This window comes from Uloborus diversus, chromosome 3 (assembly GCF_026930045.1).
Source record: "Uloborus diversus isolate 005 chromosome 3, Udiv.v.3.1, whole genome shotgun sequence".
NCBI classification, from domain to species: Eukaryota; Metazoa; Arthropoda; class Arachnida; order Araneae; family Uloboridae; genus Uloborus; species Uloborus diversus.
This window is the reverse complement of record NC_072733.1, coordinates 61,775,566-61,788,782: the sequence shown is the minus strand read 5'-3', so window position 1 is coordinate 61,788,782 and position 13,217 is coordinate 61,775,566. Positions and strand designations below refer to the sequence as shown.

The 13,217-nt window shown below is 30.3% G+C and overlaps 1 protein-coding gene across 1 annotated transcript in view; it reads right to left on the bottom strand.

The window, feature by feature from the left end:
- LOC129218767 (FRAS1-related extracellular matrix protein 1-like) overlaps positions 1–13,217 on the bottom strand; it is a 75,012-nt gene that overhangs the window by 32,166 nt on the left and 29,629 nt on the right. Inside the window, exons 9-13 of the mRNA XM_054853091.1 lie at positions 11,137–11,931; positions 6,726–7,079; positions 2,628–2,830; positions 1,819–1,971; positions 1,610–1,707 (exon numbers count right to left, since the gene is read on the bottom strand). Of these exons, the coding sequence (XP_054709066.1) occupies positions 1,610–1,707; positions 1,819–1,971; positions 2,628–2,830; positions 6,726–7,079; positions 11,137–11,931 (1,603 nt within the window). The remainder of the gene's footprint in view (positions 1–1,609; positions 1,708–1,818; positions 1,972–2,627; positions 2,831–6,725; positions 7,080–11,136; positions 11,932–13,217) is intronic.

Below are 13,217 nucleotides of genomic sequence, written 5' to 3'. Positions count from 1 at the left end.
ATAATAAAAAGCTTCAAAGAATCTTCAAATATTTTGTCCCAAAGCAGATAAATTGCAACTTTTTGTTTCATTTTCTACGGTGAGCTGCTTCTTCACATTGAAAATACATGTAACTCAATTCATGTAGGTTCCTAGTGCTTCAACACTCCAAGAACAACACTTGACTTTTTACTTACCAAACTTTATTTATAATGTAGCCCTGCTAGAGTTTCTCTAAAATCCAAATCAAAATCTGAAATAACATTGTGAGTTTGACACATATGTACAATTCGGTTGTGAGATACACTCTGGTCTCATTTGCATTTTTGCCTCGCAAGGTAAAATTAAACCTATTGTTACAAATTTTGTAAATAATAATTGTTTTTATGATTAATTTGTTGTAATCTGGCTAATTTTGGCGTTTGTTCCATTAATTTTCGTCTAAAATTATTGTAGTAACTTAACCTGTAAATTGTTTCTTGTTATGAATATACAACCCCCTAACATTTGTATGATGTATATGGTCCCCGGATAACAATTGTGAATGGAATAAAAGGAAAATATGAGAAATTGGTAGAACATTGTAGGATTTTCTGGATGTTTCTTTGCTGGGTATATAACGCCGGACGTCTTGTGAATGAAGCAGAGAGTCAGTTTGCTTTCAAACTGTTCTAGTCTTGTTTTTCACTGCTGCCTGTGAATGTATTAGCGCTTGTGCTGTGATTTTCAAATTTGTTCTTTTCACGTATTTTGGATTTAAATGCGTGGTGTACTGAGTAACGTGCAGTGTTTTAACAATAATCGATTAATTGCTGGATATTTGCAATGGTTACCTGCTCTTATTGCTAATATTTGTTAATAAATTCATTGTGTTTTTACCAAGATTGATATCCTCATTTCGAAAAAAGTTTGAAGTTGCACCAGATCAGTAACACTATCATACCTTGGAAAAACTGATACTTGTGCATTGATTTCAAATATAGAATTTGTGCTAACAAAGACCAACAGTAATTTCTATTAGTATGGGAAACACTTGACAACTACTATTGGTTCATGAAGAAAAAATTCTTGGGGCAAAAACAGGTGCTGAGGAAGAATCGATATTAGATGTCTTTTCCTCCATAAGCTCATTACTTTTAGCATTGAAAAGACGTTCCCTGTAACGCCGAAACACGTGTCTGCAGTAATCTGCAATTTGTTTTTTTGACATTGTTATGTCTTACTTTACACTTAAGTGTGTACCGCAGAGCTAAATTTAAATAAATGTGCAGGTAAATTTAAAATTTAATTGTGAAAAATTTTCAGAAAGGATATTGTAATGTTGCAAAAATAAATGTTCTCCTTTTGAACAAAAAACAAACTATGTTAACATCTTATTATAACTGTCCCAATGAGTGTATCTAACCAAACTATTAGCTTTGCCTTTATGAACAAAATAAAAAATTACTTCTGTTTAATAGTGTATCTTTTATTTACATTATATTTTTTCGGGATAGCCAAGAACTTTGAAAAACTATTTGTGATTAGCAGTACAAATACATCCGTGGGTTAACAACTACTCAGAAATATGCTAGAACTAAGCTTAAGACTTTTAATTATTTTGATTACTAAACAGTTGACATTAACTCACATTGTTCTCCAACTCAGACCTTTCTGAAACTTTTAAAGGAGGTTTGGCTTCTCCTTTATGTGTTTCAGACCTAATGACAGGAATTTTAGAACAGGAACCTAAAGATAAACAAGACAACAATAAGAGTATGCTAGTAATACTATCATTAACAAAAAGATTAAACAGAATAGAACTTGTAAAAATGTTTAGTTAAGCAGTAAGATCTTTACCTCTATTTAAGTCATAAATGCTCACAATTGTTCGATTTTTGTATGAGATTATGCAGTTTTCAGGCTCAGATAAAATAACTTGCAGTTGTTCAATGGGAGCTTCTTCAAGATCATCCTGAACAATGATAATTTTCCACAGAACTTCAGAAATACCTTACAAAAGATAATATTTCATTTATATCTTTACAAAATCTGAAGCAAGAAAATCTAAACATGCAGTATAAAGAAAAAAAAAACTAAAGAGCTTCCTCACTTCAAATTAAATGAAAAATGTATATGCAGGAAAACAAAATGCTACTTCTATGCATTGTGTTACCAAAAATAACTGTCTGGAACTCAAACAATTGCACATTTTTTTAAATTCACAAATGTGTGAAGCAATAACAGTAGAAAATTAAACATTTTATATATTTAGGATCAATATAAAAATATAAATAAAATTACACACACACACATATTATATATATATATATATATATATATATATATATATATATATATATATATATATATATATATATATATATATATATATATATATATATATATAATTTCATCAATATATGCTTCAATGAAAATGAAATAACACAGACAAAATTTTCATTTAATCAGTTCGTTTCGTGGTATTTCAGATATGTTTCCAAAGAGTTCCAGGTACACTTTGTAAATGAGAACAAGAAGAAACTACTTATACTTCAAAAGTAATAAAATTGTTTCTAAAATTAAATATGTATTTCAGGAACAAAAATAATAAATTAATTTTAATAAGAACAATGAATACTCATTAGCTTAATTGAAAAATAAGTTACCAGGATCAAATTGGATTTTATTCACATATCTAGATACAAAATCAAGGCCCTCTCTAGCAGTCTGTTCAACAGCAGAAATAGTAACATAAGATGAAATGTCCAAGTTTCCTTTTCTATGTATCACAATATTTAGAGCGGCTGCATCTTCACAAACAGAATATTCCAAGAAAGGAAAAAATACTGCAGCCCACTGAAATTCCATCCTAAACAAAACAAATATTTAACTATACAAATTAAATTAATAGATACACACTAAAATACTGTAAAATAAATGGCAGAATATTGCAGAGTGGCACCATTACTCCGCCTTTAACAATGTTAAACACAGTTGGCAAAAATAATGTTCCTACAACCAATTTGTTATAAGTTAAAATAAAAAAAAAAAAAAAATTCAAAATCAGCAAGAAAATCATGTAATTTTAGCAAAATGTACAGTTATTAAGGGTGATGCAAAATATTAAACCACAAAATAAGTTTTATATTTTTTCTTTTTCTCATAAAAGAAAATTACTGCTAAGCAGGAAAGGAAATTTTAAAGCATATTAGAGGGACACACACTTAGAATAAGGACTTACAATCTTAAAAAAGCAACAAATTTCAATCTTTGCTGAGTCCATAAGTTTAAATTTATTAAATATGAAAATTAAAGTACCAATATCCTTTTATTTTGACAGCTCACAAAGCTTTAACTTTTCTATCTTTTTATAGCAAAAAATAAACTCTTTGAAAACAATACTTGGATATTAAAAAAAAAAGAAATATATTTATAAGATGCAACATTACATGCATTTTTGGTACTATTTGCTACTCATACTGCCCAGAAGGTAAAATCATGCATACACAGAAAGCTATTATTTGCAAAGAGGGAAATACAGAAATACTTATGCAAGATAAAAATATAAAACAAATCATTCATTACAAAGTTATACCTAACAATATTTTCAACCTCAGTTGCAGTTTAAGTTGGACTACAGCCATTCAAATTCTCATAATGAAAAACAAATAGGGGAATGTGAGGCAAAATGAAATAGCGGAGCAAAGTGAAATGGTTGAATATTTATTCGGTTTTCAGAGCCACCTATCTGGTAATATTTCAGTTATGTAGGTATGTAGGCTATTTCAGTCGGGAAAAAGTTAGCTCTGAAGATCAAAGCATATGATAATACAAAAATTTTCAAAAACTGATAATCACATTGTAATATTTTGTTGCAAGTTAATAGTTATTTTTGTTATTATAAAACAATAAAGTTCTTGCTTTTAACATTTTAAACATTGAATGAGACCTACTACTATTTTGTACAGTACTTACTTATTTAGTGTTAAAACTTATTTTTATTTTACATGTTTTATGCAATTATTCAAGTACATATGGGACAAAGTAGATGGAAGAAAGTAAAACAGCGAATTTCGTAGACTCTTATAAATATTTATTAAATCACCTATGTATTTATTCATTAACCAATTCATTTCCCATTCCATTATTTAATAGCTCACTTGTTTATTCATTCTTTCACTTATTTTCTCATTCACTTTTTTACTCACTCCAACATTTTTTCTCATATACTAATTACTTTAGTTGTTTATTACTTCATTATCTATTCATTCTTTCCTTTATTTGCTTATTTATTTGAGTCAAAATATTATTAATAATTGAATAGAAAATATTTCACTCAAAAGATATTTAATTTTTCACTTTTTCCCATGGGAAAAAAAAATGAACATTTTCCTTTTTTTTAAAGGTACTAATTTGCTGCCAAAATTTAAAAATAATGTTTCAATTAAAAGTTATATTATAAAATACATTGTTCTTCCTTTATGTACTGCATTTTTCAAAACAAATTTCCAGTTTGTTCATTTTGAAAAAAAGGTAAGTTATTGTTAATTATTTCACTTTACTCCACATTCCTCTACCAGGGTTCATACCCTTCAGGAAGAAAAAAAATTCAAGTTCTTTTCAAGTACTTTTCAAAGCAAAAAAATTTTTTTTCAAGGCAATATCATTAATTTGTACTAGAAACATTGTATGCAGATTTCATTCAAATTCAAACATATAAATAATAGGCAATAATATAAAAAGTAAAGAAAACAAAATTGCCTTTTCTACAACAAGGGACACTTTGATAAAAGATCTACTGTGACAAAAGTTTTTCTGCAAATGTCTGAAAAGATCGGTCATAAAGAGGAGCAGATCCAATGAGGGTTAATTTTGAAATCTCCACATTCAGAGAGGTATATTTTATAGAATCTGCAAGCAAATATTAAAAAATATAAATAAATAAACCTTTCATGAATGCTTTTACCTTTTATAGGACCTAAGTTCAATAGAATAGCCAGAGAGGATGCTTTGAAGTCAATCCCCCCCCCCCCCCCGGTTTCAATATTTAATTCTAATATTGATAGTAGTTAACTTGTATAAGAGTGGTTAGGACTAAAAACACCACCCAGAAGGTAATTTACAGTTGTACTATTAAGTTGAAAAATATTAGAGGTTTGAAAATCAATTATTTGCTATGTATTAGTTGTTCAGCCAATAAGGCATTTCAACTGCCCTCAAGTAAATTTAAAAATTAGTGAGAAAGAAAACACTTTATGAAAGCCCCCAGTCCAGTCTCCACACCTCAAAGTTTGCAAAAGCTACTTAAGAAGTGATAAATACTCAGAATGCTCAGATTCATAGAGCTATACTTCCAAATTAAAAAGTTTCACAGGAAGCTGACATACATTATGACAAATGGGTTATTGTTGGAATCCACTCTTCGGGTAAGTTATTCCAAGTGCCCACAACCCTACAAAAGTTGAGCATTTGAGGTAAAGGGGGGAAATCAGAGGTAGGAAGGGGAAAGCATAACACACACTAATGGATTTCCAGTGAATAACCGAAACACAATCAGCCCTATCTTAATTGTTTCAGCAGACATAAAGAAAATGATGTACTTAAAATCCAACATCATAAAATTATATAATTCAGCTTTTTACATAAAATACAAACTTTTAAGTTAAAATGTTAGGTGCTCAATTGTCTAAGTTTAAATTTTTTTCAAAAAACCTGTAATAACTGAAAATGATAATTAAAATCAAAATTACAAAATTAAATAAGTATATATGTATTTAAACAAAACAAAAGTAATTATTTTATTAGTTATTAAAAAATAATATGAAATGCTAATCAGATGTAGCATGTGATAAAATAATTTCTAATTGCTAAAAATATAAAAATATTTAAAAAATTCAAAGGGTTGAAACCTCAATAAAGGGAAGCAAATTTTCACAAATTATGTTCAATGTTGGATAGTTTCCCATAAAATAAATTTATTTTTTACTAAAATTAAACATAATATATGCTAATCTAAGGTAGCATAAATGAAAATAACATCTGATTAGCCAAAATATTTGAATATTTGCAAGATGCAAAAAGATAGAAATTTCAAACATGAGAAGCAATTTTCCGCAAAGTCTGAGTTGGCATGTTTTCCATAAAATAAATTTGTTTATTTTTTACTAAAATTAGACATAAAATATGCTAATCTGAGATAGCATATGCGAAAATAACATTTGATTACCCAAAATATTTAAATATTTGCAGGATGCAAAAAGATTGAAATTTCAAACACAAGAGCAATTTTCCGCGAAATCCGAGCAAGTTCAATGCTGTCCAAACTAATTCCTGTGTTAAATATTGAAATTGAAAAAAAAAAAAAAAAACTAATCCGAGGCACCACGTGTTAAAATAACTTCCGATTGTAAAAAACTTTAAAATATTTACGAGATGCAAAAGGATTGAAATCCCAAACACGGAAACAATTTTTCGCGATGTTGCAAGTCGCACATGTTCAGAAAATTGCATTGGTGAAATATTTTTTTAAAAATTTTATGCACAATTCGGTGATTTTTGAAAGAATTTAAGCATTAAGAAACTTTTTAAGGGTTTTAAAACTTTTTCAAGCGCTTGAAAATGAACTTTTATTTCCAAGCACTTTTCAAGGTTTTTCAAGGCAATGAACACAAAAATTGCCTTGTTTCCAAAAAAAAAAAAAAAAAAAAACAGCTTTTTAATGTATTGTACCATAAAAAAGTTTTAGCTTACAGTGAATAACTTACTTATATTCTTTATTGTAAGTCACTTGTTTGATGGCAATATGAAATAAAAAGTAATCAGAAGTCTCAACTTCTTGTTTTAAAATGACTACAATTAGCTGTTCATTAATTTCTTCTTGCGTAAAACTACGAACAAATTTCTCTTCCTTTACATTAAAGATGTACCCATGTTGCAGGTATTTTGTTACATGATATCTTATATCACTAGCACTAGAGTCCAAAAATGTTGCTTTCAAATTGTAACTATTGATAAAAAATCCAGCCAGATGATTCCATACATTTTCTAAATCTGTAGGAGATCTTATAAGCACTGATAGTTCAGCCACCTGAGGTGTACTTTTCAGAAAAATTTCAAACCTGTAAACAAGAAGGGAACAGTATAATAGAAGAAATTTAAAACATACAAAAACACACAGGCATATATATATATATATATATATATATATATATATATATATATATATATATATATATATATATATATATATATATATATATACATACACACATATGCATACAGTCAACTTCAGTTATATATTCAGGGTTGAGAGGGGTGGACATATAAAGCAGGAGGTTAAGAGTTTCAAGAGTGGTTGAAAAATGAGAAGAGATTACTTGTTTTTCTATAAAAGTTGATTTCCTGTTTGAAAGTTCCTTGTATACTTTAAGAAAATACTTGATCTTCACCATTTCAAAATCTCACATGCAGATAAAAGTAACATCTAGTTTTATTTTACTTTGTTTTGAGCATAAGAAAACTCGCAGTTTTTTAAAAAATGTCTTTCAGAAAATAAAAAAACATTAAAAGAAAAAGTACTGATCAAGAAGTTTATATATTCATTAATCTTTAAGAGACACAAAAGTTCAAAATAGTTGACAAGTAAATAAAATATGACAACGTATATAAAGTACAAATTGGGAATGGAAAAAGGTTAAAAAACCAGCAAACAGCTGTTTCGGCACTCTAAAATGCAAGTGCCATCATCAGTGCATTAAAAACGAAGACAGGTTCACCCGACTAAAACACAGTCGAGGCGAACAATGGAATGAGAGACGAGTTGTAAAAGATATGAGAGCAGTACCGGAAACGATGACGTCAAGGTTACGTCAGAACTCCAGAGGACAGTTGCACTCAGGAGAAAACGTCACGGACAAAAAATAAATCAAATAACAGACTTCCAAACATTAGGAAAAGGGGGAGTGCTAGACAAATCATTGACGATTAAATTAGCATTTTTCCACATGTAATATGACTCCCAAAAATCTAAATCATGAATGGACGAACACTCGTGAATAACTTTGGCGGAAGAAAAAATAAAATTATGACCGCAGGACCAACAATGTTGAGCAATAGAGGAGTGTTTGAGATCCTGTTTTGTTACGTAATTTTCGTGTTCTTTTATCCGGAATTTGAGGGATCGTCGAGTCTGCCCAATGTAGGCCAATTTGCACTGGCAGGAAACACTGTAAATGAACCATTTGTCAAGGTTGTGAACAGGGTGTTTAAGCTGTGAAAATTTTAATTTATTAACAGGAGAAAAAGTGACAGAAAAATGAAACTTTTTTAAGATTTTATTTTTTGTCTGTGACGTTTTCTCCTGAGTGCAACTGTCCTCTGGAGTTCTGACGTAACCTTGACGTCATCGTTTCCGGTACTGCTCTCATATCTTTTACAACTCGTCTCTCATTCTATTGTTCGCCTCGACTGTGTTTTAGTCGGGTGAACCTGTCTTCGTTTTTAATGCACTGATGATGGCACTTGTATTTTAGAGAGCCGAAACAGCTGTTTGCTGGTTTTTAAACCTTTTTCCATTCCCAATTTGTACTTTATATACGTTGTCATATCTTATTCACTATGCAGTACAAAGTTTTCGACTACTTTTTATGTAGTTGACAAGTAGTTAACTACTTTTGGTGAAAGGTAACAACTATTCCAAAGAAAGAGTAGTTCATTATTTGTTGAAACTACATTATTTTCTACTTGTTAGTACTTAACAAGTTAAGTTAACTACTCTTTGTCCAGTGTTTGCCAAACAATTATTTCTGATAAACAACACAAACTTTTAAATTTTATTTCACAAATTCTTTTTAGAACAACAAACAATATCAAAACCAAGAAATATGCAACAATTAACGTAAATAATCTTTTCCACAATACCAAGGAAGCACGGACTGGGTCCCGCAAGAGGGATCCAACCTTGGCCTCCAAAGGGCACAAAAAAAAAAAAGGGAAGAAAAAAATGATGTTACACAGCTTTACAGTTTAAAGAAAAGAAAAAGAAAGCAAAGTGAAGATGCACAGGTTGATTAGCGCAAAAAGGGGGGGGGGAGTTGCACCAAAAAATAATATAAATTTTAAAAAAAGTTTAAAAAGGTGTTGAGGGTGCATAGGAGAGAGGGTGCATTGGCCCTCGGGCAGATGGGCCAGTCCGCCCCTGCAACGAAACAATGTTTAGAAAAATAATAATGTTTTCCATGACGCTTATTTTACAACCTAATTTCATGACTTTAACAAGTAAACAAAATTTTCTAAAAACTAAAGGTGATTGGATATAGAATTATGCTGAAATTACTAATAACAACAACAACAAAAAAAAAGTAGACCCATCTAAATCTAGCATGGGTGTTGAACGAGAAAAAAAAAAGAAAGGAAATAGTAATAATAATTTGAGATTTAAGTGAATTAATCTAGAAAAATGTCACAACAGGACCTAAATAAAATTTTTTAAACTCCAAACATCTTTGACAACTGAATTATTTCAAACTAGCCGCCTGCGGCGACCAGCTGGTCCCCCTTTTTACGCCAGGGGTGCTGCCTTCGGCGGCTGCTTAAATAAATTTCGTGGCGGTGTCAATCAATCTATATCTATCTATATCATTAATAATTTGAATAAAATATTTTCTAGTTCTGTCTCCAGTTTCGTCGTTTGGAATATTTTAAAGGAGGGGGAGGGGAGACACAAACGACATACTCTTTATGCAAATTTGGTCGAAAAATAACAAAATGCACTTCCACTTTTATGTGAAAGCATTGTTTTTTCAAAGTCATGGTGTATGTGGGGGAGGGAGGGGGGCATTGACATCCAATGTGCAAGCAGCCACCTACGGCGGCTGTTTGGCTAACTTGTCATTTACCTTTTTACTTCAAGTTTGCTGCCTTCGGCGGTTGTTTAAATAAATTTGCCAGCAGTATTAATCAATCCATCTCTATCTTTTTTTTGTGCCATTCACATTTTTACGCCAAGATTGCCGCCTTCGGCGGCTATCTACCTTTACAATCTATCTCTACATTTTCTTATCCATCTCTATTTATTTTGACCTTCTCACCCATTTCCTAATAAAAACAAAGAACACTCAAAAAACCGCTTTTTTTTAATTTAAGTAGAGCAAAAAAAAAAAAGCTAAAATTCCCCGTAGTGTGCAAAAAGTAGCGTTTGACAAAGATAAAAAAAATCTCGCTGTTTTTATTGAATTAATGCGCACAACTATGAAATGTAACGTAATATAGATACAGCGAAAGGTCCAGCTTGGGGGGGGGGGATGGAAAAAGAAATAAATGCAATCCCTAAATAAAACAAAAAAAAAAGGAAAGAAAAAAAAGCAAGCGCTGCCGAAAAAACACGTGGTCATCACGTCAGAAAATGTAGAAGTAAGCTATATAGTAAAAAAAAAGATTAACATTGCTTGCGATTAAGATTCCATCGTAAATATCGAATCGAAACCCAAGTAGTGACGTCACAGGCATAAAAGATTGAAGAACGCTTTTTTCGACTGATGCGTGAAAAGACATGATGTGTTCAGCATTAAAAAAATTGTAAAAAAAAAACTATTGCGTATTTTTAAGAACTTTTTTCTTCTGAAGAGGGCGAAATGTTTTTACTATTACCAACTTAAATTTCAGAAATGAGGCTTTGATACTTCTCGCAGGATGATATTAGAAAAAAATAAAACCCAGAAAAACATGCAAATTAAAGGTTTTTTTCAAAAATTCATAAAAAATACAAAAATTGCTCTATCTTCAAAATTTTTTTGTTCATCATATTTAAAATTAAATTTCCGACACTATAGTACCAAAAATATTTGTCTGGCGCGATTGGTTCGGGGTCTGTGAAGTTAAAAGTACTAAAAAGTGCTAAAAATCCCATAAAACATTAAATAACTTTTTTTCTAATTAAAATATCAAAAATCGAAGCCCGAGGTGCACAACTTCAGCAAAAAACTACATCTGTATACCAAATTTCATCTTTCTAGGCCTTACCGTTTTCCCGGGATGCGCGCCACACACACACACACAAACATCTTATTTTATTATATGTATAGATGTACTAAATGCAAATGTAATAAAACTTTAAACAGTTTAAAGAAAATATAATATTTTTTCACAAAACATTTTAATTAGGCTGTTTTTACTTACACTGTGGGTATAATCATCAATTTTCCTCCAAATAAATAGCCCTCTTCTTCATTGTTCGTAACTTTAAATGAAAAATGATCATTCATGGAAGAATTAACATTTGCCACATACGATACTAAATTCTTATTGATGTCCTCTTGGGAAAAACTAATAGGATAAAAAACTTTGCCACTAAGCAAAATTGTCCCAAATTTTGGAGAATCTATAATTTCATAAATAATTTTACTATCATTTTTTCCTGGCTGATAAGATAATAAATGCTCAGAAGTTATAATATAAGTGTTTGAATCGTGTCGATCACTGACCAAAGGAATAACTATTTCCAGAATAGGAATTTTTATTACCAGGCTTGAAATGGTAACATCAAAAGTAACATTTGTTACAGTAACACCATTTGTAATCATAAAGCCAAAACTATCACTAGTAACTTTGAATGTTGCATTGTGTCTGTATGACAAATAGTTATTAACAAGATCAGAAACAGAAAAGTTCTGCCCAGAATATGAATTACTGCCATTTAGATTCAAAACACCATAGGTTGGAATTTTCATAACATAAAATACCATGTCTTCAATTATTGAACTGTTATCAAAAGCATACAAAACACTAGAATTCAAAATAACTTCAGAGCCATGCTCAACAACTGCTCCCTTGTTGATAACTTCAATAGTAGATTTTCCCTTAGCAATGAGTTTAATTGTATATACAGCAGGAACTGATTCATGCACACCATCAAAAACAAAAAATTTAAAGGTATCTTCATGCAGTTGAATGTTTTCTGATGTATGTCGATATCTGCAAAGCAATAAGAATATTTGAATGTTTCACTTTTATGCTACACACAAATCATCATATTAAAACTACTCAAACATTCAATATATATAAATAAAACAAAGAATATATGTGTACATATGTATATTTATGTATGTATATAAGTATGTTCCTACACATGCGTGTATATGTATGTATGATTTTAGCATTTGTTTTAGGCATTTTAGTGTATACAGTGAAGCACACCATTTATATGTTTCTCTATTATACGTTTTTATCAATTATACATGTTTTAATTTGGTCCCTGCAGAGTTTAAGACATATTAACGTATACCTATTAAACGTTTTTTCATTTATACGCCTTTTTCATGCAGTCCCTTCAGAAACGTATAAACGGTGCTTCACTGTATTTGCATGCATATATTGATGGGTTTTTAGTGTATATAATTCGGGATGTATTAACAAAAAAGATACACCACGCTTTTCAATATTTGACTGGTAATACTTTCCATGTAATCATTTCGTTTTGAAGTATGCTCGATGTTCGCTTTCAAACACTGCAATGAAATTTCAGCAAAATCAAGGTTTTTCAAAAAGTGATAAAATGTAATTTTTCAGAGATGAATGTATCAAAGTAACTACGAGGGAATACAATAACAGTAAAAGTCAATGAGAAAGCTTTCGACTGGCGACCAAGACCCAATGGGGCGTTGTCCTTAAAGTGAAAGGTAATTGCCCCCGACTCCTGTTTTTGTGTAGATGGGAATGTGTTAAAAAGTGAAAACTGAGAGAATCCATTTTTGACCAAGTATACTTCCACTATATTAAATTCTGAGCCATGCGCTTATCTGTTTTATAATAAAATAACTAATATTTGCTTTTTCCTTTCTTTGTTTCCTTTATTGTCACTTTTAATACTCGTTAGTTAATATACATGTTTGTAATTTTGAGAAAACACCTCAAGTCATTTTTAATTATTTTGAAATTGAGATGGCTGAAAAATAATTTGCGTAAGTCATATTTTTATGACTAGGAATGACTAGGTCATGTTTTTTTGCCTAGGAACTGTATAAATTCGAGCTTATTTTGAGAACTTTCAGATTATTCAAAATCTACATAAATAAAACAGAGAATTTATGTGTATGAATGTTCTCTACACAAATCCAGTTTACGTTGGATCTAAACCAAATTTGGCAGGAAGGTACTTGGGATAGTAGCTAAGTTTTCAAGCTTTTTTTATCCATAGAAAGAGTTGAATCTATCAGAATAAAGGCAAATCAGATGGTGAAATGCTGGGTAAGTATATTCTA